The sequence below is a fragment of the Megascapheus bottae genome, chromosome 15 (assembly GCF_031878675.1).
Source record: "Megascapheus bottae isolate mThoBot1 chromosome 15, mThoBot2.hap1, whole genome shotgun sequence".
Classification (NCBI taxonomy): Eukaryota; Metazoa; Chordata; class Mammalia; order Rodentia; family Geomyidae; genus Megascapheus; species Megascapheus bottae.
The window spans coordinates 8,800,281-8,827,900 of record NC_143523.1 but is presented as its reverse complement, the minus strand read 5'-3'; the positions used below and the strand labels follow the sequence as shown (position 1 = coordinate 8,827,900).

The following is a 27,620-nucleotide window of genomic DNA, read 5'->3' as shown; positions in this document are numbered from 1 at the left end:
TGAACTGTAATCCTCAGATCTGAGTAGTTAGGACTATAGGTATAAGCTACTGGCATCTGACAAAACTATTTTTTTTTCTAGGCATTCATTCTACAATGATGGAAAGTTAAAAGAGGTTTCTAAAAGTTGTAATTTATATTTTTACTGTGTCATTTAAAAACGTATTGTTATGTTATAAAAATGCTGGCATAGTTAAGATTATTTGCAATTGTCTGTCATAGCCAGAAAATTTAATAATTTATCTTCCTTGATTTGTTTTTAAGTGGATGATTTTAGGGTGGTTTCTCTGAAATTGCTGCAGACACATTTCAAGAGATCTTTAGATGATGGGAAAATAAGCAGAGTGGAGTTCCTTCCAGTTCACTGGCATAGTGCCTTGGGTGGGGATGCCACAGGTGTTGACAGGTTTGTAGACTTTCACAAGTTGCTTTTCAGTTAGAGGCAAAATTGAAATCATAATATGAAGTATTTGTTATGACTTTAAGAAATATTTGTTTTAATTATACACTTGCTCTGGTATATGATTAATTAGTAGCTGTACCATTTATGTGCTACTTTTCTCTTTGTATATTGTATATCCATTTTTCCCTATTTGAAATGTTTAAAACCAGGCTTGGTGGCTTAAGCCAATGATCCTAGCTAGCTATTTGGGAGATGGAGATGAGGAGATTATCATTCACGATCAGCCAATGTCCTGCTGCAGGGAGGCACAGTGACTGGGTGCCACAGTACATGGCTTTCATCTAAGTGACAAAAGGAAGCACGAATAGTTTCATAAGTCCAGTCCAGGCATAAAGCAAGAGAGGCTGCAAGATAGCTCTTGTTTAGCTAGCAAGCATGAGGTTCTGGGTTCAGAGTTCCAATACTATAAAATATAAAGTTTACGAAAATCTTCAAGAAATTTTAACTGGTTGTGTTTTACCTTTTTGTGTACTGGAAACTGACCCTAGGTCCTCACATGTACTGAGCACATATTCTGTCACTGAGCTAAATCTTTAACCGTCAAGCTGGTTCTAAAATACTGTTCTGAGCTCTCATAATTAAGATATTTAGGTTGCTTAACAGCCTTCCTGCTTGAGTAGCAGTAGCATGCTCCTCCTTCACCATATAACAACTGAAAATGTCTCAGAAATTGGCAGATAGCCCCTCGCGGGTAGTGCCATTCCTAGCTGAGAACTGCTGATTTAGATGTATTGTTTTTCAGTGGAGAATGCTCTTTAAAGTACAGTCTTTGTTATATACAACTGTTGCATTGCAGGCCATTTTAAATCCTTGGTCAAAGTGCTGGCACTGTTCACCAGACACTGATCAAAGATGCCCCACTCCATTTTGAATAATCACATTGCAGATCCAGAAATTTAGATAATGTTTATGCTATGCACAGGACCAACATTTATATTGATTTTAGTGACTATCATGCTGTCTTAGGACACATGGTATAATGTAGCTAATTCTACAAACAGCTTTCTCTCTAAAGTATACTCTGTTTTAAGGGCGTTTGCTTTCTCAGTGAATGTTTACAAACTGCACTCGGGTCATTCTCAAATCAGGAAGGGTTGTCAGTCCATTAAATTCTTTTTTTTTTTTTTTGAGTGTGGGAGGGTGTCAGGGGCTTGAACTCTGGGCCTGGGGGCTATCACTGAGCTCTTCAGCTCAAGGCTAACACTCTACCACTTTGAGCCACAGTGCCCCTTCCAGTTTTCTGGTGGTAAATTGGAGAGAAGAGTCTTACAGGATTTTGTAATCACGTTGACTTTGAACCATGATCCTCAGGCCTCGGCCTCCTGAGTAGCTAGGATTACAGATGTGAGCCCCCAGCTCCATTAAATGCTTTCTCATTCCATGTGACCTCTTTTGTTCCTTCTGTCCATAATTTTTATTAGGCATTTAGATTTTCAAATAAAAAAAAAATGGAAGTACAAGCTATCGTCTTTAAAAATGAAATATAGGACTGGGAGTTTGGCCTATTGGTAGAGTGCTTGCCTAGCATGCACAAAGACCCGGGTTCAATTCCTCGGTACCACATACATAGAAAAAGAAAGCCAGAAGTGGTGCTGAGGCTCAAGTGGTAGAGCTCTAGCCTTGAGAAAGTCCAAGGACAGTGCTCAGGCCCTGATCCCAAGCCCAGGACTGGAAAAAATAAATAAATAAATATAAAACTGGGTTGTAATAACTTACACCTGCAATCCTAACTACTAGAAAGGCTGAGACCTGGAGGTAATAGTTCAAAGCCAGCTTGGGTAGAAACTTTCTCAGAATTCCCATCTTAAACTAGTAAAATACTGGAGTGGTACAGTGCCATTTGTGAGGAAGGATGCTAAGAATCTCCACATTCATAGTACAGTTGGAGGTGCAAGTAACTTTTTGTTTAATTTTGATCTAGTCATAATCTGTCTACAGAATCGTAATTATTCTGTAACATTTATGAATTGATACATTCCATTTAGAGTGCTTAATGTAGAGCTGAAGGTTGTAGAGGCTTGCCTAGCAATCAGGAGTCCCTAAGTTCAAATTCTAAAATGGATAGAAATGAAAAATAATCTAGACTGATTATCCTATACAATTTTACTGTTTTCAGAAACAAAAATTTAAATGTGAAATAGATTAAAGGTAAATACTGATAATATGTTTTTCTTTTTAAACAGGAATATTAAGAAAATTACTTTGGCAAGTATTGGTCGGTTTCGTCACTTTACCAATGAAACTTTGTTAGATATTTTATTTTATAACAGCCCTACGTACTGCCAGACAATTGTGGAAAAAGTGGGAATGGAGATAAATCGACTCCATTCCCTCTTCATGAGTCGGAACCCAAACTTCAAAGGAAAAGTCTCTGTTGCAGGTCACAGTTTAGGTAAGACTGTCATTTCTTTGCATTATAAATTTGTTAAATTATCGCTGTTTTTCATGTGGGTGACATTGTTAGTGTGAAACTTAGAATTATACATCTAAAGTTTTATAAAGGGAAGAAATGAATGCTTTGAGTTTAGATTCTGCCTTCTTCATATCTACAGTTATGTGGATGCTGTTGTATATTTTAATTTCTTCTGTTTGATAAAACAAGAATATTGAGCATCAGTTTTTATTTTGTACGATTTCTGCATAGGGACTTTGAAAAAATAGGAAAACATTTAGTATCAAAAACACCTATCATATTATAAAACAAAATACTTGTTTTTCTTAGGTTCTTTAATATTGTTTGATATCCTGTCTAATCAGAAAGATTTAAATGTCTCAAAACCCCTGGGACCTGAAGCTATTGCTAATGGAGTTGTAAAGCAGCTGAATTTTCAAGAAAAACAGGTATATCTGCACATGAGATGGAGCCAAACCATTTTTCCCACATGTGTCTTATTTGCTGAAGCTTATTTGTTTTTATATGTCAGAATATATGGAGACTTAGTACATTGAATAGATAGGTTTGGTAGTACATGTCTGTAATCCCAGCTACTTGGAAGACTAAAGTGGGAAAACTAAAGCAGCATAAAGAGATAACATCTCTAAGATAAAACAAAAAAGTTTAATGTGATTATGTAACTCATTGAGTTTCTCATTCTACTTCCTTTTCCTTTATACATGTTAATGTGGAAGTTTATCATTCTTAAAAATGTCAATAGCTGGGGCCTGGAGTTTGGCCTAGTGGTAGAGAGCATGCATGAAGATGGGTTTTGATTCCTCAGTATACATACATAGAAAAAAGCCAGAAGTGGTGCTGTGGCTCAAGTAGTAGAGCTCTAGCCTTGAGAAATCCCAAGGACAGTGCTCAAACCCTGAGTTCAAGCTCCAAGACTGATCCCCCCCCCCAAAAAAAAAAGAAAGAAAGAAAAAATAAGTAAATAAATAGCTGGGCATGGTGACTCATTCCTGTAATCCCAGCTACTCAAGAGCCTGAGATCTGAGGATTGTGGTTCAATGGCCAGCCCGGGTACTGAGGAACACTGAAGAGTGTGAGGCTCTTATCTCCAGTTAACCACCAGAAAACTGGAAGTGGTGCTGTGGCTCAAGGGTAGGGTGGTAGCCTTGAGCTGAAGAACTCAGGGACAATGCCCAGGCCCAGAGTTCAAGCCCTATGACAGACGAAAAAAACGTAAATTACTATAGGAAATTGGAGTAAGTGACCTGATTTATATCTTTCAAAATATTCACATGTTGGATGTAAATTATAATTTGCAGGACAAATTGTTAAGATTTTGTGGGGTTTTTTTTGGTAGATCAGAGAGACTTTATAAGTGCTTTTTTTTTTTAGCTTTATAATGTTCCTTCCCCCTTATTCTTTTTTTGTTTTATTAAGATGCCTGAGGAGTCAAAGCTGCCTTTGGATGAATCATGTGACCTTGATGTTGAAAATGAGAAAGTCCTAACTTTGCAAGAAACTCTGGAAGCACTTAGCCTCTTTGAATATGTTAGCACTTTTGAAAAAGAAAAGATTGATATGGAATCTCTGGTATTGATGATAATTTCATTCATTTTGTTTAAAATTATTTATATTGTGTATAAGTTCAAAAAAAATAGAATAATTTAAAAGTTGAGCACAAAGGCTGGGAGTTTGGCCTAGTAGTAGAGTGTTTGCCTATCTTGCATGAAGACCCGGGGTCAATTTCTCACTACCACATACATGGAAAAAAGCCAGAAATGGTGCTGAGGTTCAAGTGGTAAAGCTCTAGCCTTGAGAAAGTCCAAGGACAGTGCTCAGGCCCTGAGCTTGAGCCCAGGACTGGCAAAAAAAAAAAAAAGTTGGGCACAAGTAGTTCATGCCTATAATCCTAGCAACTCAGGAAGCTAACATCTGAGGATTGTGGTTCAAAGCTAGCCTATCCAGAAAAATCCTCATGACTTTATCTCCAGTTAACCATTAAAGGTACAAGTGGAGCTGTGGCTCAAGTGGTAGAATACCAGCCTTAAGCAAAATATCTCAGGGACAGTGCCTAGACCCTAAGTTCAAGCCCCTGGACTGGTATAAACCCCCCCCCCAAAAAAATAGAATTAAGCATCCTATGTCAAAATGTATTCCCCATAAGGCAAAGACTTAAATGCTTGAAAAAGCAACACACATACCCAGCTCCCCCCCCCCCCACAAAACTAGCAAACACAAGAATTAAATTAAGAAACAAAAAACACAACAAAAAAAACCCAGAGTCCCGCAAAGTTTATAATGTCTGTGTTCCTACCTGCTTGGAAGGTGGAGATAAAGGAACCATGGTGTGAGGCTAACTCTGGGTTTAAAAGGTTAATAAGACCCTCATCTCAACAAACTGAGTGTGGTATTTCACACCTGTAACCTCAGCTCCTTGGACAGACAGAAGGATTTGAGGTGTGAAGCTGGTGCTGGGCAAAAGTAGATGACCCTATCTGAAAAATAAGTCGAGATAGAACACCTGCCCAGAAGCTTAAAACCTTGAGTTAAAAAAAATGTATAAAGTCTTTTCTAAGGATGATACAAATCCAGATGCCATGAAAGAAACATAATTGCTTAGCAGTAAACATCATAAGCAACATCCATAGACCAGTGATAGACTGGGAAAATGTCTTTACCACATCACAAGAAGAGTTGATTTCCTTAATACTCAGAATGTCTAGGAAGCCAGTGGAGAAGCACTAGGCAAACATGTAAGTAATAGATGAGGATTTATAGAGAGGAAGGTAAGTGGTATTTACCATACATAAATTCATAAGAATATAAATTGGTGCAATTTCTATGGAACTTTGTGATATCTTTGTGTGTGTGTGTATGTGTGTGTGTATTCATCCTAAAGCTTGAATTCAGGGTCTGGGTGCTGCCCTGAGCTCCCTCTCCCCCACGCCAGGTCCTGGGTCTTGAACTCAAGAGGATGAGCACTGACCTTGGGCTTTCTCAAGGCTGGAACTCAACCACTTGAGCCACAGCACCACTTCCATCTTTTTTTTTTTTTAATGTATGTGGTACTGTGGAATTGAACCTGGGTGTTTGTGTATGCTGGGCAAGCACTCTACTACTAGGCTAAACTCCCAGTCCTGCCCTGAGCTTTTTTACCTAAAGTAGTTCTTGAGCTACATTTCCAGTTCTTGGGTGTTTAATTAGAGATGACATTCCTGCTCAGGCTGGCTTTGAATTGCCGTCCTCAATCTCAGCCTCTTGAGTAGCTAGGATTAGAGGCATGAGCTACCAGCACTCAGCTGTGATACCTTTTAACATGTAAAAGTTATGTCTTTTTTCCACAGTTTAACTGCTAGAAAGACTTTGTAGAGAAAAGGTGTCCCAAGAGTATGTACAGTATACTCACTGAGCAGTTTTGTGACACGTGAAATCTTAGAAACCTCTTCAAGCATGCATTGGTTGGCCTGGTTAAATTACTTCTATGTGGTTACACAGCAAAAGACCTGTGCCTGTGAACAGATGAGGCAGCAATGGAGATTCTGGTGAAAGAGAGGAGTTGAGTTCTGTGTGTACAGAGAACACATGCGCGTACACACACACACACTTACATGTGTGTGTGTGCTTGAGAAACCTCTGGCAAAAAACAAATTGCCAGTGAGTGTTGCAGAGTGAATGGGTGATTGAGACAGAATGGAAGGGGGAAGCTTCATTATATGTTTGAGATTTTACATATAAATGTGGATGTGTTCTTTTTAATTAGAAAAATAGTAAAATGTTTTAGGTTGAAGAGGCTTTTTTTTTTTTTTTTTGCCAGTCCTGGGCTTGAGTTCAAAGCCTGAGCACTGTCCTTGAATTTTCTCAAGGCTAGAGCTCTACAATGTGGTACTGAGGAATTGAACCCAGGTCTTTGTGCATGCTAGGCAAATACTCTACCACTAGGCCAAACTGCCAGCCTGAGGCCTAATGTTTTTTTTTTTTGTTTTTGGTTTTGGCTTTTTTTTTTTTTTTTTTTTTGCCAGTCTTGAGCTTGGGCTCAGGGCCTGAACACTGTCCTTGGACTTTCTCAAGGCTAGAGCTCTACCACTTGAGCCTCAGCACCACTTCCGGCTTTTTTCTATGTATGTGGTAGCGAGGAATCCAACCCGGGTATTCGTGCATGCTAGGCAAGCACTGTACCACTAGGCCAAACTCCTGGCCCTGTTTTTTTTTTTTTTTTAATTAAAGAATTTATTAACATTGATTTTTACATCATATTTCAAATGACAAGTTTAACAAACAATTATTTAAGAAGGGAGTCTCTATATACAATCATTGGGACTTTGTTTTTAGAACTTAATCAAAATTAGGCTAATGGTTTGTATGTCATAGAAACATTAATCTATGAAATAAAACATGTCTATAGAATCATAAGTTTTTATGTCTATATAGTTATGTTTATATTTCCATTACCATGCCCATAGCATTGGGTATGCAAATATTGAGTCCTCGCTCTTGTACTCTTTGGATTTAATAGCCACATATTAAGGATACCATGCGTGAGGCCTAATGTTTTAAGGAGTAAATTTTTTTATTAAAAACAAGCCTCAAACATAACTTTAAAGAAGTGACTGATTCTTATAATTCTTTTTTTTTTCAATTCAACATGTTATTTTATGTGTATACCATGTATTTTGATCAATTTCTCCCCTTCTGAGTTCTTTTGTTTTTTTATAATTTTGTATTGTACTGTAATTTCATCAATGTCTGGATTGATTCATGGGTGTGTTTCTTTTTAAAGCTCATGTGTACAGTTGATGACCTGAAGGAAATGGGGATACCTCTTGGACCCAGGAAGAAGATAGCTAACTTCGTAAAACGTAAAGCAGCCAAACTGGTAAAGTTTATATATCTGCCTTCAAGATAATACTCATTTTTTTTTCTTTTTTTTTTTTGTGGGTTATGGAGCTTGAACTGGTCTGGCCTGGCGCTGTCCCTGAGCTCTTCAGCTCAAGGCTACCACCCTACCCTTGAGCCAAGCCCCACTTCCCATTTTCTAGAGGTTAATTGGAGGTAAGAGTCTCAGATCCTTTTGTGCCCAGGCTGGCTTTGAACCTTGATCCTCAGATCTCAGCTTCCTAAGTAGTTAAGATTACAGACATGAGCCATCTCTCCCGGCAATACTCATTGTTTGACCTGTTGGGTTTTTTTATTTTAGAAGTTTGCAGTTCCCTGTGGTTGAGTAAGCTAGTGCATAGTAATGGAGCTAATGGAGTCCAGAAGAACTGGGTTTAAATCCATATCAAACTAAATGACTGTTTAGGAGACAGTGAATTCACAGACCAGTGAGCTTTCAGCTTTTGAAAATGATTGTTGAGGATTTTCTGATGTAAAATCTCATGGTTCTGGGCAGATAAATGGTTTAAGTGTCACTCCTGGCACAAGTATACATGCATGCATAATTGGCTTAATTTCTGTGATGCTTGTTTTTCGTCATTTCCAAAATGAGCACAACAGTTCCTTCCTCATAGGTTACAGTGGTGAGGAGAGAGCCAGGAAGGCCTCACTAGTTCTCCTTGCCATGTGGAGATGGGGAAGTGTGCCCTGAACACTCCTTAAATGATAGCCAAACACCAAAACAAAGCAACAGTGAAAAGCATAAAAAATAACCCGGGATAAACTTTCTTTAATTTGAAAATGCATGGATTTTATGATTAATTAGAAAATTTAAATAAAGGTGTGTTATTTTTTGATTCTGCAGGTATATATATATATATGTATGTATGTATGTATGTATGTATGTATATTTTTATTTTTATTTTTTGGTGGTACTGGGTTTGAACTCAGGACCTGGTGCTATATGCATGCGATTTTCCACTGAAGACTATGTCCCCGGCCCTTTTTGCATTAAATTATTTTTCGCATAGAGTCTTGTTTTTTTCTAAGACAAGACTCATAGTTAGATCCTCTTCTGTATCTCTTGAAAAGCTGAGATTACAGAGCCAAGTTTATTTGTTGAGATGAGGTCTTGTTAGCTTCCTGCTCTGTCTGGCTTTGAACCATGATTCTCTTGATGTCTGTCTTCTGAGTAAATAGGATTCCTGTCAACATGATCTTTAAAGATCTTTTTCATTTTTTTTTTTTTTTTAAACTCAGAGGCATATCTTTAGCAGCCATGAGTCCCTTGTCCTCATCACTGTTGGTCCGGTGCTGCTGGGAAGCCTGTGTGGGCCAGGGGACAGTTAGGGCAGAGGTTCACACAGTGACAGTGTGTGGTGGAGCTGGAAGGGCATGAAGCTAGGGCTCATACCAGCCATCTGGTATTTTACTGAGACAGAGTGAGATGACAGTATAAACTCAGATGGAAAGAAAAGGCGCAAGTACAAGACATTGTAGAGCCAACTGTATTTGATTAGATGTAGAAAAGGGTTATTAGCATGGCAGGTTACAGGTGGTTTTCATCTAATTTTTCTTGTATTGAGTTGAATCACTGTCCAATTACAATTCACAAACAATTCTTCGTCATGCCGGGCTTTGCCAGCACGCCCATGAGCATGGTGGCAACTTCGTTATGCATGTTGGTGGTGTTCCTGTATGCAGGTGTGTGCTCCACTCACACAGTACACCGTACAGGCCTGTAATGTAGGGCAGAAATAAGAAGGGAGCAGCTGTGTCTTCAGGCCCTGAATCATGTTCTTGATCTTTCTTTAAGTTTTTGTTTTCCCCCAATTCTGGGACTTGATTTATGGCCTGGGCACTATTCCTGAGCTATTTTTGCTTGAGCCATGACTTCATTTTCAACTCTTTGGTGGTTACTTTATAAGTCTTGTACTTTCCTGCCCAGCCTGGTTTTGAACTGTCCTCAGATCTCAGCCTCTTGGGTAGCTAGGATTACAGGCATGAATCCCTCACACTGGGTGTCATGTCCTTAATCTTCTGTAACGGAGGTAGAAAGGGATTCTGTAGTTTTTGAAAAATTTGTAGAAGGAGCTTATTTTATAGACTGAAATTGCTTGGATATACAAATTATGGCATTATGAGAATTTCTGAACTCTTCAGCACAAGGCTAGTGCTCTACCACTTGAGCCGTAGCTCCTCTTCCTGTTTTCTGGTGGTTAACTGGAGATAAGAATCTCAAGGACTTTAGTGCCTGGGCTGGTTATGAACTGATTCTGAGATCTCAGCTTCCTGATAGCTAGGATTACAGGCGTGAGCCACCGGTGCCTGGTGACTATTTTGATTTTTAAAAAATGTTTTGATGATCAAAATTTTTGGCATTATCTCTCTCTCTCTCTCTCTTTTTTTTAATCTAAGAGTAATTGGCTTTGGAAGACCATGAGACCTTTTCGGCCAAATTACATCAACTGCTCTGTGTGGCCCACAGATAACATGTGCTGCCAGATGGTGTCCTGTTGATTTACTGTCGCTGAAAAAGTGGGACCAGTTAACGAAAGCTGTTTTATTTAGCTGTTGTTGATAGCTATTGAAATGAAAACGAGCACATATACCCCTTCACAGCTTAGGGAACAAAGGTTCCTGAAACCTGCAGAGAAGACAAGTTAGCTGTGGCAAGTGTTCTTATTCCCCTGACCTGTGGAGTTCGTGGTGTAACCATAAACCACCAGGAATGGCTTTAGCTCATTAGCTGTGACTCCTCTTATATGTTTGCCCTTAGCTCTTGTCTGTTTATGGAAGTGCACAGATCTTAAGTGTTCTGGGCAGTAGGTTTTGACAGTTATATGCAACCATCTAAAACAAGAAACAACATTTCTGTCCCATAGGTAGCTCCTCATGCTACTCACCAGCTATTTCTTCTCTCTCTATGAATCCTGTTCTGATTTCTATCATTATGGAATGGTTTGCCTGTCCTAGAAATTCATAGAAGTAGATTCAACAGTATGTACTGTTTTGTATCTGCTTTCTTAAAATACTTTTACGATTCATCTGAGATAGCCAATACTTAGATTTTACTGTATTTTTCTTTGATAGTCTTTTTTTTCTATTAAGTTTAAGAAAATAATGGATACCATGGCATTTCTTCTTAAATATTCAACGTGAATCTCTGAAAAGGACATTTCCCAACTAATCCAGGGCTGTTGTTATTCGTACATCACTAGTCATTCCTCAATAACAAGATAATATGTTTTGTTTCGTTTTGTTTTGTTTTGCCAGTCCTGGGCTTGAGCTCAGGGTCTGAGCACTGTCCTTGGACTTTCTCAAGGCTAAAGCTTTACCACTTGAGCCTCAGCACCACTTCTGGCTTTTTTTTTTTTCCTATGTATGTGGTACCGAGGAATCGAACCTGGGTCTTTGTGCATGCTAGCCAAGCACTCTGCTATTAGGCCAACCTCCCGGTCCCAATAATATGTTTTTTAGTGATCACCAAGAACTGAATTTTCTTAAAGATAATCTTAGGAAATTTTGGTGTTTCTTAGGAACAGAAAAAAGTGGCATCGGAGAAGAAGGCGGTGATGGCCACTTCAACAAAAGGACAAGATGAGAGTGCTCAGAAAGCCAAAGAAATGGCTTCTCTCCCTTCAGAGTCAAATGAGTCAAAGAGGAAACTTCCAGTTGGTACTTATGTGTCTTCTGTGCGTGTTGATTATGAGTCTTTTGAAGTTGGCACAGGGCAGGTAAGTTTATGTATCAACTAAGGTTACATATTTGATGTCAGAAGCATTTAGTATATGGGTGGCTTTGTATTCTTATATAATGTGTTTGGGGCTATATAAAGTTGATTTTTCTCTATGATGCTTTTATAGTGTTCAAAATAAGAGATGTATGTATATTCTGAACATAATTATCTAACTGCAGCCCCTTCTGTTGTTACTGGTTATAGGACAAATACTATTAAATTATGACTGGTAGGAAAAAGTTGAGACAGCAGTAAAACATCTCACATACCATGAGGCAGTTCATGAAAGCACAGCATGGAACTTGACACCTCATGCAAACAAACTGCCATCTCAGTCTCTTTCCTTTTTCTGTTGGTGGTACCAGAGCTTGGATTTAGGGCCTCACAGTCCCATTTGGCTCATTTGTTCATGTCTAGTGCTCTATCACTTGAACCATGTTATGAAAATAACCCTTTGTTTATTTTGCAATACTAAGTCAGGCCTAGGAATGTGAAGTTTAGCCTGTTAGGAAGGTAACTGGATGGAGTAAGTAGGAGCGCTGGGGTTGGAAGTGGATGTTGTGGGTCAGTCTTCTTTTTGCCATCTTTACTACCTTTATCTCCAAAGTGGACTTGAGTTTTGCCTTACCTTCCTCTCAATGGACCTTTGTAATGCTCTTAGATTATACCATTTATTGCTTTTCTTTTCTTCTCTCTCTTTTTTGTGGGTCATAGGGCTTAAGCTCTAGGCCTGGGTGTTGTCCCTAAGCTATTCAGCTCAAGGCTACTGCCCTACCCCTTGAACCACAGGCCCACTTCCATTTTCTAGTGGTTAATGGAGATAAGAGTCCCAGGGATTTTAGTGCCTGGGCTGGCTTTGAACTGCAGTCCTCAAATCCTAGCCTCCTGAGTAGCTAGGATTACAGACATGAGCCACCATGCCCAGCTGCTTTTCTTTATTAAGACGTGAAAATGACACTTTCCTATGTTGCTGTGAAAACCCTGAAAGATGTTTATAAACTATAAGTGCTATTACAAAGGTGTTGATGCCTTTGTTCAGGGATTCAATGGAAATATCCAAAATGTGCTCCTTTGGGACAAATCATTTTTCTCACAGAAGGAAACTTTCTTGACTAGAAATTAATGGAATATTTAGGGTCAGCCACCATGGTTGTGGTTTTTTGTTGTTGTTTGTTTTGCTAGTCCTGGGGCTTGAGCTCAGGGCCTCAGCACTGTCTTTGGGTTTTTTTTTTTTCTCAAGGCTATAACCCTACCCCTGAGCCATAGCATCACTTCCAGCTTTTTCTATGTATGTGGTACTGAGGAAGTGAACCCCTGGTCTTTGTGCATGCTAGGCAAGCACTCTACCACTAGGCCAAACTCCCAACCCATAGCCATCATGTTTTATGTGGCCTTGGTTAGTGACTTTTTTACTACACTGACTTCAGTATTATAAACATGCTTTTTTTTTGAATTATGCTGCTATTGGGGCTTGAACTCAGTGCCTGAGCATATTCCATGTTCTATAGATGTAGGAACTGAAGCAAAGTTAAGAGAGATTAAACAGTTTTCCCAGAGTCACACAGTAAGTAAACAGTAAATTCAAACACAGGCATGAGGACTGAGGATTCTCCAGATTTCTGTAATAGAAATAGCATACATTTATTGCACTAGAGAATAAATGAAAAGATATAGCCAAATGATATAATAGCCAATGAAGATTAAAAGCTAGCAAAAGTTATCTGTTAAGGCATCATCTGTATTGCTTCTTTTTTTAATTATAATTAATAGAGGGGTAACAGTTATATTCGCCAGATAGAAAGTACATTACTTCTCACACATTGATATCCCCTCTCATGTTTTTGTATCCATTTCCCTCCCCCCGTTTCACATCTTTTTAAGTAAATACAGTTCTAACAAAAAAATTCAGAAGAGTTTTGTATATGTGACAGTGGAATGATTATCTTTTATTGCTGTTTGATTCTTCCTAGGTTTCTGTTTCTTACAACTCACTAGACTTTGAACCAGAAATTTTCTTTGCCTTGGGATCTCCAATTGGTATGTTTCTCACTATTCGAGGAGTGGATAGGATAGATGAGAACTACAGGCTTCCTACTTGTAAAGGATTCTTCAATATCTATCATCCAGTGAGTAACTCGAATTTGCTTTCTATTTTGAAGAATGTGAAGAGCCTGTCCTCTTCATCTTAACAGATCCCCAAATCTTTATTCCTTTTATTTCTTTTTTTGCCAGTCCTGGGGCTTGAACTCAGGGCCTGAGGTCTGTCCTTAGGTTTTCTCAAGGCTAGAGCTCTACTACTTGAGCCACAGCACCATTTCCAGCTTTTTCTATATATGTGGTACCAAGGAATTGAACCCAGGTCTTCGTGTATGCTAGGCAAGCACGATTACCACTAGGCTGAACTCCTCACCCCCAGATTTTTATTTCTTGGAAACTAATGTTTAGCTCTCTGTCCTAAAAGAGAGTTTGATACTTTCCAATGAACTTTTCTGCCAGAAATTCTATTCAAAGAAAAGTAGTTTTGAAATGGGCACTGATGGCTCATGTGTGCAATCCTAGCTACTCAGGAGGCTGAGCTCTGAGGATTGAGGTTCAAAGCCAACCCTGGGAAGGAAAATCTGAGACTCTTATCTCCTGTTAACCAACAAAAAAGTGGAAGTGGGCTGTGGCTCAAAGTGGTAGAGTGCTAGCCTTGAGCAAAAAAAGCTCAGAGTCAGTGCCCAGGCCCTGACAAAAAAAAAAAAAAAAAAACCAGTGACAGAAACCCTGGTTGGATGTTAGCCTTTTTCCTACTCAACTGAGGTACACGATTCAAGAAAAAATTTTATAAATTTCCAATTTTTCTCTTTACAGCTTGATCCAGTGGCATATAGATTAGAACCTATGATTGTTCCAGATTTAGACCTAAAAGCAGTTCTCATTCCACATCACAAAGGCAGAAAAAGACTTCATTTAGGTAAGAAACAAATATTGTAAAACTTTTTTTTCTTCCCAGTAATTCTGTACTGCATTAAAAAATCTTAACACTATCTGGGTGGTGGTGGCTCTTACGTATAATCCTAGTTTCTCAGGAGGCTGAAATTTGAAGATCGTGGTTTGAAACCTTTCAGACAGGAAAGTTTGTTATCTTCAGTTAACCACCAGAAAGTTGAAAGTAGAGCTGTGGCTCAAGTGATAGAACACTAGTCTTTTGCAAAAAGAAACAAAAAGAAAAGACAGAAAAGGCTAAGGGGCAACATCTAGGCCCTGAGTTCAAGACCTCAGACCAGTGTGTGCGAGACAGTAGTAATGAAGACTGTGCTTCAGTAATAGTGAAAACTTTTCAACTGAGAAATTGGAGGAGCTGTGAAGAATTCTCTTTTGTTTGTTTGTTTGTTTGTTTCTTAATGCCAATTCTGGCTTGAACTCAGGGCCTGAGCACTGTCCTTGGGCTTTCTCAAGGCTAGAGGCCTACCACTTGAGCCTCAGCACTACTTTGGGCTTTTTCTACGTTTGTGGTATTGAGGAATTGAACCTGGGCAGGTCTTTGTGCATGCTAGGTAATCACTCTACCACTAGGCCAAACTCCCGGCCCCTGTGAAGAATTCTGAATGAATACCTGCTCTTTGATGGCATTGTCATTGTTGAGATGAGGAATGGGAGGGAGGAGTTGATAAGATTCGTGATTAGGTTTTGATTATTTAGTTGTAATTTTGGGGATTGGGGAGAAGAGTACACTTAAATTAATAACCAATCTATCAAGAAATACTTGATATTGTCTAAGTCAGGTAAGTTGTTGTTTTCTTGAATTTGTCTGTCCTGACTGGCTTTGAACCTTGATCTTCAGATCTCAGTCTCCTGAGTAGCTAGGATTATAGGTGTGAGCCCCTTGCACCTGGGCTCTTTTTTATTTTTCCCTAAGCTTGTGGCTTGAATTCAGGGCCTAGGAGCATTCCTTGAGCTTCCTTTTTGTTCAAGGTTAGTGCTCTACCACTTGAGTCACAATGGCACTTCCAGACTTTTCTGAGTGTTTTATTAGAGATGAGTCTCTTAGGGACTTTTCTGCCCAGGCTGGCTTTGGGCTGCAATCCACAGATTTCAGCCTACTGAGTAGCTATGATTACAAGCATGAGCCACCAGTGCCTGGAATGGATTGATTTTTTTTTTTTTTTTTTTTTTTTTGCCAGTCCTGGTGTTTGAACTCAGGGCCTGAGCACTGTCCTTGGGCTTTCTCAAGGCTAGAGCTCTACCACTTGAGCCACAGTACCATTTTGGCTTTTTCTATGTATGTGGTACCAAGGAATTAAACCCAGGTCTTCGTGCGTGCTAGGCAAGCACTCTACGACCAGGCCAAACTTTTGGCCCTGGATTGAATTTTTTTTTTTTTTGGCCTGTGTGTGGCTTGAACTCTGGGCCTAACTACTGTCCTTGAGCTCTTCAACTCAAGGCTACCACCCTACCCCTTTCCAGATTTCTAGTGGTTGAGAGTCTCACAGAATTTCATGCCCAGGCTGGCTTTGACCTATGATCCTCAGATCTCAGCCTCCTGAATAGCTAGATTACAGGCATGAGCCACTAATACCTGGCTCAGGACACGTTTAGCTCAAGGCTAGCACTCTGCCACTTGAGCAACAGCACCACTTATGGCTTATTCTGTATATGGGGCACCCCGGAATTGAACCCAGGGCTCCATGCATGCTAGGTGAGCACTCTACCACTAGACCATGCTCCTGACCAAACTTTTTTTTTTTTTTTTTTTTGCCAGTCCTGGGCTTGAGCTCAGGGCCTGAGCACTGTCCTTGGACTTTCTCAAGGCTAGAGCTCTACCACTTGAGCCTTAGCACCACTTCCAGCTTTTTCTATATATGTGGTACCAAGGAATCGAACCCGGGTCTTCGTGCATGCTAGGCAAGCACTTTAACCACTAGGCCAAGTTCCTGGCCCAAACTTTTTTTTTTTTGAGAGAGAGAGAGAGAAGGGAGGAGATTTATGGATTTGGGCTGAATGAAGTTTGCTTTTTGTTGTTATTTGTGGGGCTTGAACTGCGGGCCTGGGCTCTGTTCCTGAGCCTCTTTGTCCTCAAGGCTAGTAGTGCTCTACCATTTCAGTCACAGTGCCACTTCTGGTTTTTAAATGGTTAGTTGGAGATGAGAGTCTAATGGGGACTTTTCTGCCCTGGCTGGCTTTGAACTGTGATCCTCAAATCTCAGTCTCCTGAGTAGCTAGGATTATAGGCATGAGTCATTAGTGCAGGCTGAAGTTTACTTCTTTAAAAAACAAAAACAAAAACACCAGCCGGGCATGGTGGCTCACACCTGTTGTAATCCTAGCTACTCAGGAGGCCGAGATCAGAGGATCTTGATTCAGAGCTAGCCCGGGCACTAAAGACTGTGAGGCTCTTATCTACAATTAACTACTAGAAAGCGGAAAGTGGGGCTGTGACTCAAGGGGTAGAGTGGTAGGAAAAAGTGATTCTCACCTGTAAGAGAAGAGTTTTAGCTTTTTTTTTTTTTTGCCTGGGCAGTGTCCGTGAACTCTTGCTCAAGGCTAATGTTCTCCCACTTGGAGCCACAGCTCTACTTCTGGTTAAGAGTATTCTTGACTTTACTGCCTGGGATTAGCTTTGAACCACCATTCTTAGACCAAAGCCTCCTGAGTATCTTGGTGTACAGGCTTGACTCTCAGCACCCATCAAGTTTTTTAACTTAATCATTATTATTATTATTGTTTTGGTCAGGGTTTGAACTCAGCCTGGGTGTTGTCCCTGAGCTCTTCAGCACAAAGCTAGTGCTCTACCTCGAGTCACAGTGGACTTCCGGTTTATGGGTGGTTAATTGGAGATAAGAGTCTCACAGACTTTGATGCCAGGGCTGGCTTTGAACGGCGATTCTCAGATCTCAGCCTCCTGAGTACTAGGATTACAGGAGTGAGCTAATAGCACCTGGCTTTAACTTTTAATTTTTGTGATGCAGAATTTTACTCAGTGACTAATTCGCTTGATATTACATTTTAATCTCTCTAGAGTTGAAAGAAAGCCTCTCTCGTATGGGATCTGATTTGAAGCAGGGTTTTATTAGTTCTCTGAAAAGTGCTTGGCAAACGCTAAATGAATTTGCCCGTGCGCATACTTCTTCAACTCAGTTGCAAGAAGAATTGGAAAAAGTTGCCAATCAAATCAAAGAGGAAGAAGAAAAGCAAGTAGTTGAAGGTAAATTCATGTTTTGACTTGTGTGTGTGCCTGAATGCTGGTACTGGGGCTTGAAATCAGGGACTTTTGCCCTCTGTTGACTTTTTTGCTCAAGACTGGCTCCTAATACTTGAGCCATATCTTTAGTTCTGGCTTTTTACTAGTCATTGGAGATAAGCATCTCTTGAATTTGTCTGCCTGGGCTGGCTTAGAGCCCTGTCCTCATATGTCGGCACCCCATGGAGCTAGGACTATAGGTTGAGCCACCGGCATCCAGCTCCCTTTTTACTTTCAAGGCATTTTTTAGTATAAATCTCATTTATGAACGTAATACCTATTTCATGATGCTTTTTCTTTTTTGTGTGTGAAATCATGTACTTCCTATAAAGGAAAATCTTTCTTGGTAGATTCTTTTGTCAAGTGCATTTCCTGAAAATACTTGTCTCCTTGTAAATTAGGGTTTTATCTGATAGTTATGGACTTTTTACTCTGCAATTTAAAAAATTTTACTGATTGTAAAAGTCACGGTGGAGAGAAGTGTATTGGGTATTTTAAAGACTCAAGCCTACAAGTTATCCTGATACTCTTGTTTAACTGTCTTCTTAATAAATTTCATATTCAGTACCAGGTCATTCTGCTATGTTTTTGATGTTCAGATTCTTATTCTATTTCCTTTTTTTTCTTCAGTGCTCTTTCCCCCTTATCTTTACAACTTCTGTCAGCTGTTGACTTTCTCTCCTCTCCTTTAGAGAACCAAGCCTGCCTCCCCTGTTCTTTGGAAGAATGGGGAGTAATCCTGGTAGCTCCCAGTTTCTACATGTGTCAAGCAATATTCTCATTGAGCCTAGAAACTCAGCTAAAATTACAGGAAAATGATTAAGTGATTGACTTTGATATTGAAATGGTTTAAATTCTAGCAGAAAAGATCGTTGAAAGTCCAGATTTTTCCAAGGATGAAGACTACTTAGGAAAGGTTGGAATGTTAAATGGAGGCCGCCGAATTGATTATGTTCTTCAAGAAAAGCCAATAGAGAGTTTTAATGAATATCTTTTTGCTCTTCAGAGTCATTTGTGCTATTGGTAAGTATTCTTCACTTTAATAACTATTGATGGCTTGTAGGTACCAGCACATAACAGCAGTTTGCTTTGTGAGATTCTTTTCCTGACCTATCATTTGTCATGTCCAAAGCACAATTTTTCTCCTTTCAAATTTGCATAGATCTTGACTTATCCACAAGATGGCAGTATGTAATCTGTCTCAGACCAGAGACCGCTCATACTGTACACGGTTTTTGTTTGTTTTTTGTCCATACTGGGACTTAAACTCAGGGCCTGGGTACTGTTCTTGAGTGTCTTTTTCTTAAGGCTTGCACTCTACCACTTGAGCCACAGTGCCATTTCTGGCTTTTTCTGTTTATGTGGTACTGAGGAATTGAACCCAGGGCTTCATGAATGGTAGGCAATCACTCTACTACTAGCCACGTTCCCACCCCCTTGTACATTGTTTTTTGTTTTTTTGTTTTTGCCAGTCCTGGCCTTGAGCTCAGGGCCTGAGCACTGTCCTTGGACTTTCTCAAGGCTAGAGCTCTACCACTTGAGCCTATGTATGTGGTACCGAGGAATCGAACCCGGGTCTTCGTGCATGCTAGGCAAGCACTTAACCACTAGGCCAAACTCCCGGCCCCATGTATATTGTTTTTGTAGGGTTATCTTTCATGGTTGGAGTGGTAAACACTTTGAAAAACTATTTTTCCATATGTTCCCATTAGAAAGGAGACATGACATTTTTGGAGTTGATAGATATCCATATAATTTAAGGATCATACTGAGATTATACTGCTCTGCCATCCTTTGATCCTTTGCCTTCTCATACAGAGTTGAATAGAAAACAAAAGCTGTATTTACCTTTATGTAAGAGGTTAATTTCTTCTAACTATCCCTTAAGTAAATGCACTTTTCCTTTTGCTAGGGAATCTGAAGATACTGCCCTTTTATTACTTAAAGAAATTTACCGAACAATGAACATTAGTCCGGAGCAGCCTCAGCATTGATCAGACTTCCATTTTTGGTGAGAGTTTATCCTTAGTATAAATTCTGAATGTTTGTACTCTGTGGTTTTGTGTGTGTATGAGTGTATATAGTTGATATTGACTTAGATTTTTCTCTTTATTCTTTTGTTTTCTCTGAAGTAGTTTTTATTTTTGTTGGAGTTAGAATAGAGATAAAAGGAAGGTGCTTGATTGCAGTGTATGTTCTTGACTTGTTATAATCCTTTTGGAGCCAGGTATGCTGTTACATGCCTGTATTCCCAGAACCTGAGAGGCTGAAACAGGAGGATCATGAGTTTGAGGCCAGCCTGGGCTAAATAAGTAAGGCTTCATTTCAAACAGATAAACAAACCCTCTCCCCTGTCCCCCCCACCCCCCATCTTTTCAACTTCATAGCATTTAAGTCCTTTTAGTTGTAGTTTCTTTTAAAAGTAAATTCCCGGGAATATAGTTAGGAATTTCTTTGGTAGGTCCCAGAACCTAGTTCACAGTATCTTAAACAAATACTGATTTATTTTCCTCCTGTAACAGGAAGGGTTCCTCTGTTGAATGACACCACCAGCATCTTTCTGCCAAAATGTTGGCTCTTGCTGCCTCATGGTTACAAGATGTCCCATGGTTCCAGATATCGCATCTGTATTCATGGCATGATTAGTGGGGAAGGTCAGTGTCCATTATACCTTTCCCCTTTAATTAAAAAAGCAGAAGCATGCCGGGTGTGTTAGTGCACACCTATAGGCCCAGAACTTGGGACGCAGATACAGGAGATCAAGACTAGTCTGGGCCACATAGTGAGACCTTGTCTCATAAACAACAAAACAACAATACTTTGATGCATACTTATTGATGGTTTCTGGGTTTTCAGTACATACCCCACTTCCAGTGTGTATGAAGATTATAAAGGTGATGCTTTTAAGTGTTTGTAATCCTTCTACAGGGAAAGAATAGAGATGGGGGCAGAGTCTGTGACGACTGTCCCCACCTACTTATCAGCTGAACTCATTCCTAGCTGACCTCCTGAGACACTAGGTGCCTTTTCTTCCTCACTAGATTATGGGTTACTTGAAAAACAGGTAACGTGTTTCTAAACAATAATCAGTAAAGCCTTTGAAAGAATGAAAATATCAAATATTGCATTTCTCTTTCTGCGAAGTGATTTCTAGCACTTTTTTTTTTTAAATTACAGTATGAGGGCTTTGACTGTGGGCCTCTGGTTCTCTCTTGGCTTTTGCACTCAAGGCTGACATTCTGCCACTTGAGCTACACTTTCACTTTTGGCTTTTTGCTGGTTATTTGGAGATAAGAGTCTCATAGTCTTCCAGGGCTGGCTTTGAATCTTGATCTTCAGATCTCAGCCTCTTGAGAAGCTAGGATTATAGGCACAAACCATTGGTACCCCACCAATATTTTTGTTTTGATCATAAATAGTAAGGAAGATTCTTACCATGTCCTACCTTTTCATTTTAGGAAGGTAACCACTTTAGTCAAATTACTTCAGAGAAAAGTTTGTGCATATTCATGGGTTTTAAAACAAAAGGATCTCATTCAGTATATTGTTTTACAGTTAGGATATTTTCAGGCATCTATTAGCTTGCATGATACCTTGCATTAGCATGTCTGGGTTTTTCTCATTTTTTTCATTGACTATAACCCACTGTATGCCTATACTCCCCTCTATTGAACCAGTTACTGAGTATTTAGATAGTTTTCAGTTTTTTACTGCTAACTGTTAGGAAATTTTAGCTAATAGAATAGCTTGGTTTCAAAAAATATAAACTGTACTTTTTATTAGTTCTTACCATTTCTGCTATCATAATATTAAAGTAAGTTGAATGTAATTTCAAAACCTATCACAGCCCAGATTTTCAGTTACAAAATCACTGTTCAGTTGCTTGATAAATATTTATTGAGTACTTGCTGTGTGACAAGCACAAATTTTCTTGTTGAAGATGAATAGCAATCCAGCCTTTTTGCTGGGTGCCAGTGGCTCATGGCTCTAATCCTAGCTACTCAGGAGGCTGAGATCTGAGGATCATAGTTCAAAGCCAGCTTGGGCAGGAACATCCAGGAAACTCTTATCACCAATTAACCACAGAAAAAAGCTGGATTTAGAGCTGTGGCTCAACTTGTAGAACACTAGCCTTGAACAAAAGAAGCTCAGGGATAGTACCCAGGCCCTGAGTTCAAGTCCCAGTACTGGCAAAAGGAAAAAGAAAAAAAGAAACTTACCTTGTATTAGGAGATTGGCGGGATAAGTTGTATTTTAGGACATAATGAATTTCAAATATTAACAGATCAGTGGAGAAAGTAAAATAAGTTCAGATAGGCATAAAGGATCTGATTATGAAGAATGTGGGACTAAGTGTTAGGGAAAACAAGAGTAACATGGTTTGTTTTGTGCTTTAGCAAGCTTGCTTGGTTGCTGGATAAGGAGTAGACTATGAATGGGGCAGGGAAAGCAGTAAAGAATCAACACAGACTCTGGTGATTAAGTGATAGGGATGGTGAGAAAAGACTGGTATCTGATCCACTTGGAAGGAAGAGCTGTTCGTGACTGTTGAGTTCAAGTGGTATATGAGGGAATGAAAGGTGAAGAATGACTCCTGCATCTTTGATGGAGCAACTAGGTGGGATGGTGGTACTGTTTCATGGTGAAGCTTATGGAGGGGGCAGGTGTTTAGAGGGTGGGTGGGATGGACTGTTAGTTCTGGCTTGTCCACTCAGTACTTAATGATGTTGTTTTGAAGCTCAGAAGAAAGCTCAGAGCTAAAGATAACTTTAGAGTCATCAGAATGTGCTCACCATTTGAAGTCACAGATGGGTGAGATCATCAAGAAGGAGCGTGTAGGTAGAGCCAGTGAGATGAGAGAAAATTGAGGACTTGAGTTCTCAGTTGAGGGAAGAATGCTGCAGGACGTGCTTAACTTTGGCTGTTCCTGTATAGCCAGGATTATAGGTGTAAACTATCAGTGCCTGGCTTAAGTCTTTTTAATAAGGGGCATATAAAGGATCACCCTCCTGTATTTCTTCCTCAGCTTTCCTGCCCAAGGATACCCAATTTTCCAGGTTTTGTATATCTTTCCAGACATCTATTTATCTGCACATACCTATAATCATAATTTTTTTTTTTTTTTGCTAGTCCTGGGCATTGAACTCAGGGCCTGGGCACTGTCCTTGGGCTTTCTCAAGGCTAGAGCTCTACCACTTGAGCCACAGTACCATTTCTGGCTTTTTTTCTGTGTATATGGTACCGAGGAATAGAACCCGGGTCTTTATGCATGCTAGGCAAGCACTCTACCACTAGGCTAGACTCCCGGCCTCATTAAAAATTAAAAAAAATTTTTTGCCTCTCCTAAGGTTTGAACTCTGGATTAGGCACCGTCCCTGAGCTTTTGCTCAAGGTTAGCACTCTACCATTTGAGCCATAGTGTCACTTCTAGCTTTTTCTGTGATTTAATTGGAGATAGGCATCTCACAGACTTTCCTGCCTAGGCTGGCTTCAAACTACCATCCTCAGGTCTCATCCTCCGCAGTAGTTAGGATTACAGGTATGAGCCATACAGGTATGCCTTGCTTGCTTAATTATTTGTTTGTTTGGTTTTATTTATTTATTTTGCAAGCCCTGAGGCTTGGGCACTGTCCTTTTACATTTTTTGCTCAAGGTTAGTGCTTTGCTTGAGCTACTTGAGCTACTTCCACCTTTTCTGTGTATGTGGTACTATGGAATAGAACCCAGGGCTCCATGCATGCTTGGTGAGCACTCTATCACTAGGCCACACTCCCAGCCTTTTTTTTGGGGGGGGGGGCAGTCCTGGGGCTTGAACTCAGGGACTGAGCACTGTCCTGGCTTTCTTAAAGCTAGGGCTCTACCACTTGAGTCACGTCACAGCAACTCTTCCAGCTTTTTCTATGTATGTGGTACTGAGGAATCAAACCCAGGTCTTCATGCATGCTAGGCAAGCACTCTACCACTAGGCCAAAATCCTGACCCTGGATTTTAACTCTTTTACTAAATAGTTAATCATTTTTGCCTCTGCCATACATATATGAATAGTACTATTTGTTAATAATTTTTTATTATGTCTAATATTTTGTTTTCTGGGCTGATTTATTATTTATCCTATTTCAATTATTGAGTCATATTTTCTACATTTTAGCATATTTAAGTCTGAAGTACTTTTTGATCTCAGCTGTTGGCTGGAAGTTGGAATTCTGAGAGGAATTGCATTGTCTTCTGCTAGTACTATGGGGAATTACCTATTTGAGTCTTCTTAACCTAGTTTCTCTGCTTGAGAAGCTTTTTGACTCTATTAGTAGTGGTGTGAATTCAGACTACAGAATTTGCAGGTGAAGTAGACTGGGTTTATGTTTGGCTATCAGGATATTTTTTCCCCTTTGTGGAGAAGGAGGTGTGCTGGCTTCACTATCGCTTCTGCATGGAGGGCTTTTCCTTTTAATCCTCATCTAGGCAGTAACTGTCAGAGCCCCCACTTCCTGTCTCATCTGAGACACCCTTTCCAGGGCATCTTTCTTTTCCTGGAACATAAACTGATAACATCCTATGGTAATTTAATAATTGTAGTTTTATGCTTTGTTTTGGTATTACTGGGGTTTGAACTCACCTAATGTTTGTTTAGGAGGTGCTCTACTGCTGAGCCATAACTCCATTTCTTTTTTACATTGGTTAGTTTTGAGAGAGGGTCTTGCTTTCTGTCCAGCATGTACCTGGACTATGATCCTCCTACTTTTACTTCTTACTATACCTGGGATAACAGGTATTCCACCACCCCCACTGCTTCTGTTGAAATGGAGCTTCATGGATTTACCTGCCTCATCTCGTTGGAACCAAAATCTTCCCAGTGCCAGTCTCCTATGTAGCCAGGATAACCAGAACCTGCCACTGTCTCCAGCTACTGGTTGAGGAAAAAGTCATGGGAACTTTTCTGCCTGGGCTGACCTTAAACTGTGATCCTCCTTATCTCATTTTCCGAAGTATGAGACTACTCAGGTGTGAGTCACTGGTACCTGTTTAGACAAGTTCACAATATACCACAGTCTTTATCTCAAATTAATGTTGAAATGAGTTAAGTTCCTCTTATTTCCTTTTCCACAAAACCAACAAAATACAAGAACTAGTCATTCTAGGAGTTTTTGTTGGTGGTGGTGGTGATCGTGGTGGTGACGGGCTTGAACTCAGGGCCTGGGCACTATTTCTGAGCTTTTTCCACTCAAAGCTAGTACTCTACCATTTTAAGCCACTGTCCACTTCCTATAGCATAGTAATTAATTGGAAATGAGTTTTACACATTTTCCTGCCTGGACTGGCTTTGTACTGCAGTGCTCAGATCTCTGCCTCCTGAGTAGATGAGATTGTAAGCTTGAGGCATGGGCGCCCAGCTGTAATCCTAGCATTTTAATATGGAAATTTTAGTGAGGAGCTTCTTGCAGGATCTTTTCACTATAATAATATTAATGATTCTTGTACTTGCCTATAAAATTTAGGCTTTAAACTTAAATTAGGATTTAAATTCATAGTACTATAGAAGTACCACAAAATAATTAAGTTCAAATATTATTCTTGGTTAAATCAAGCAAAATTTATTTACCTGAATAATACTTGCGTGCTATTTCCCTTCAGTCCTTTTTAGAATTCGTTTTTAAAAAGCCTCAAATTAATCTGACAAATAATTAAAGTTTGTTCTTGGCTTCTGGTACTTGCTTGGTTGGGAGGATACTTTATTGTTCTAGATCTTTCTGGTGGGCTGTGTACCTGCATCCTGTGGGAAGAACTCATGCTCCCTGGCTCTGTTCCTCAGGGCAGCTTAGGCCTGACTGTGTGTTCTTTGTTTTAGAATGAATAGCACTGCAGTACTAATAGTTTGAGTCTGGAAAGTTTACTGAAGGACTTTTTTTTTCTTATCTTCACAGGAAATCCCAGTTTAAATTATGTTGCTAAGAGGATCTTCAGAGGCTGTTTTGTTTTCTCCTGTTCCTGTGATGGATGACAGCATTTGCTCAGATGTAATTCTCAGATGTAGAGATTCATTTAAAAGAAAATGCACAGAACAGAACCACAGTGAAAAGAATCAGTACCACATTTGGATAATATAGACGAGAAAACACAATTATAAAAATGATGCAATGAAAACTTCCTCAGATTGTTTAGTTATATGTGATATCAATGAAGAAATACTTGTAGCATGCAAACGGTTATTTCTACTTTTTGAAAACGATTGTCAGTGGGCGTACATTTTTCTTTTATTAGTGCAGTATGGACTTGCCGGGAAACTATAGAAATATGATTTTTTAAAAAATTGTATGTAGTGCTCTAAATGTGAATTGTAGTTCTGGGCTGCTTTGATGTAGGGTCCTTGTGTTAATGACAAGGAAGGGTCTAAGTCTCGTATTCCATGCTGGATCTGTGTTGTACAACACTTCATGCCCACTGAGAGCCTAGATGCGGAGGAGGCAGCTCCAGCTCCATGGGATGAGGAGGGACAAGTTTGTATTTTGTCACCTGAAGTAGCAGTGCCACACCTCATTGCTGAAGTTCCACTTAATGTGAGAACCAAAGTAGAAGTTTGTGTTTTTTTTTATTCATATTAATTTCTCTTATACCAAAGTATTTGAAAGGATGAAATGTACTGCATTTAGGCTATAAAATTACTTCATGAAAAGACTGCTCTATAATATTTCACTTTGTTTTACAATAAATCAAATGATCTAAATATTTTCCTAATACACAGGAATACTGATTTTCTTCTTTATTAGGCAGTAGAAAACTTTACGTTGTTTACATAGTTCTTATGGAACATGAAATTTTTTGAAAGTGAGATGATACACATTTTTTTGTGTATACTAATTAGTGTGAATAAAACAGTAACATCAATATATTTTTTAGATAGCAACCTTCTGTACTTCTCATGTCTTCCTTGAAAATACTTGTGTGAGTTCAGTGTTCATTCCATTTTCATTGTTTGTAGCCACTGTGGTGTGCTAATCCATCACTTCAGCATTGCTACTAGTTAGAACAGGAAGGTTTTTGAGGTTTCGATGACCCCAGACAACATATATTCCAGCCACCTCATTCTCCAGCTCCTTTCCCAGACTGGTAGGTGGCAGTTTTCAAAAACTGGTAGTTTTCGTGACTCCCTTTTGGCTTTCATTTCTTTATATCAGGATAATCACTTTCCACTTTATTTCCTAACACTGATGAAGTAAAAGTACATAAGGGTTATTTATGTATATTTTAATAAAACCCAGTTTGATTTTTTCAACTTTCAATCTGTTTTGTTTGTGTTATTCTGCCCATGTCTTCTAAACCATGGGCATGGAGAAGGGCTACTTGGTCTAGTGCACATAGAAAAGCATGTGCCACTGGTGGCCAGATTGTTGCCTTTCTCTTTATACTTGAGGAAACATGAAGTAGAATTTTTAGTGACACTGCTTATAGACATATATTTTTTTCCCTTCATATTCAGTCTCTTAAAAAAACAAAAACAAAACTAACCTAGCACCAGTGGCTCATGCCTATAATCCTAACTACTTAGGAGGGTGAGATTTGATGATTATGGTTCGAAACTAGCCCAGGCAGGAAAATATGGGCGACTCTTATTTCCAATAAAGAAAACGAAGAAAAATGCAAGTAGAGCTGTAACTCAAGTGGTAGAGTGCTAGCCTTGAGCAAAAGAAGCTCAGGGAGAGCACCCAGGCCCTGAGTTCAAGCCCAAGGACTGGCTTATATTCTCTCTCTGTCTCTGAGTCTCTGTCACTGCCTCTGTCTCTCTGTCTCTGTCTCTCTCTGTCTCTTTCTGTCTCTGTCTCTCTGTCTGTCTCTGTCTCTCTGTCTGTCTCTCTCTCTCTCTCTCTCTCTCTCTCTCTCTCTCTCTCTCTCTCTCTCTCTCTCTCCACACACACACACACACACACACACACATACAC

The 27,620-nt window shown here is 39.6% G+C and overlaps 1 protein-coding gene across 3 annotated transcripts in view; it reads left to right on the top strand.

Moving 5' to 3' along the window:
• Positions 1–26,963, top strand: part of Sec23ip (SEC23 interacting protein) — a 45,239-nt gene extending 18,276 nt beyond the window's left edge. Inside the window, exons 8-19 of one of the 3 annotated variants that reach the window (XM_090345737.1) lie at positions 264–405; positions 2,646–2,854; positions 3,185–3,303; positions 4,292–4,444; positions 7,632–7,727; positions 11,266–11,463; positions 13,436–13,591; positions 14,319–14,421; positions 17,467–17,652; positions 18,552–18,711; positions 19,601–19,699; positions 25,608–26,963. In XM_090345737.1, coding sequence (XP_090201863.1) covers positions 264–405; positions 2,646–2,854; positions 3,185–3,303; positions 4,292–4,444; positions 7,632–7,727; positions 11,266–11,463; positions 13,436–13,591; positions 14,319–14,421; positions 17,467–17,652; positions 18,552–18,711; positions 19,601–19,682 — 1,604 coding nt within the window. In that variant the 3' untranslated portion in view covers positions 19,683–19,699; positions 25,608–26,963. Of the gene's footprint in view, positions 1–263; positions 406–2,645; positions 2,855–3,184; positions 3,304–4,291; positions 4,445–7,631; positions 7,728–11,265; positions 11,464–13,435; positions 13,592–14,318; positions 14,422–17,466; positions 17,653–18,548; positions 18,712–19,600; positions 19,700–20,210; positions 20,334–25,607 lie in introns of those variants that run through there. The other 2 variants (XM_090345735.1, XM_090345736.1) reach the window with 2 other exon arrangements.
• The last annotated feature ends 657 nt before the right edge of the window (positions 26,964–27,620 follow it).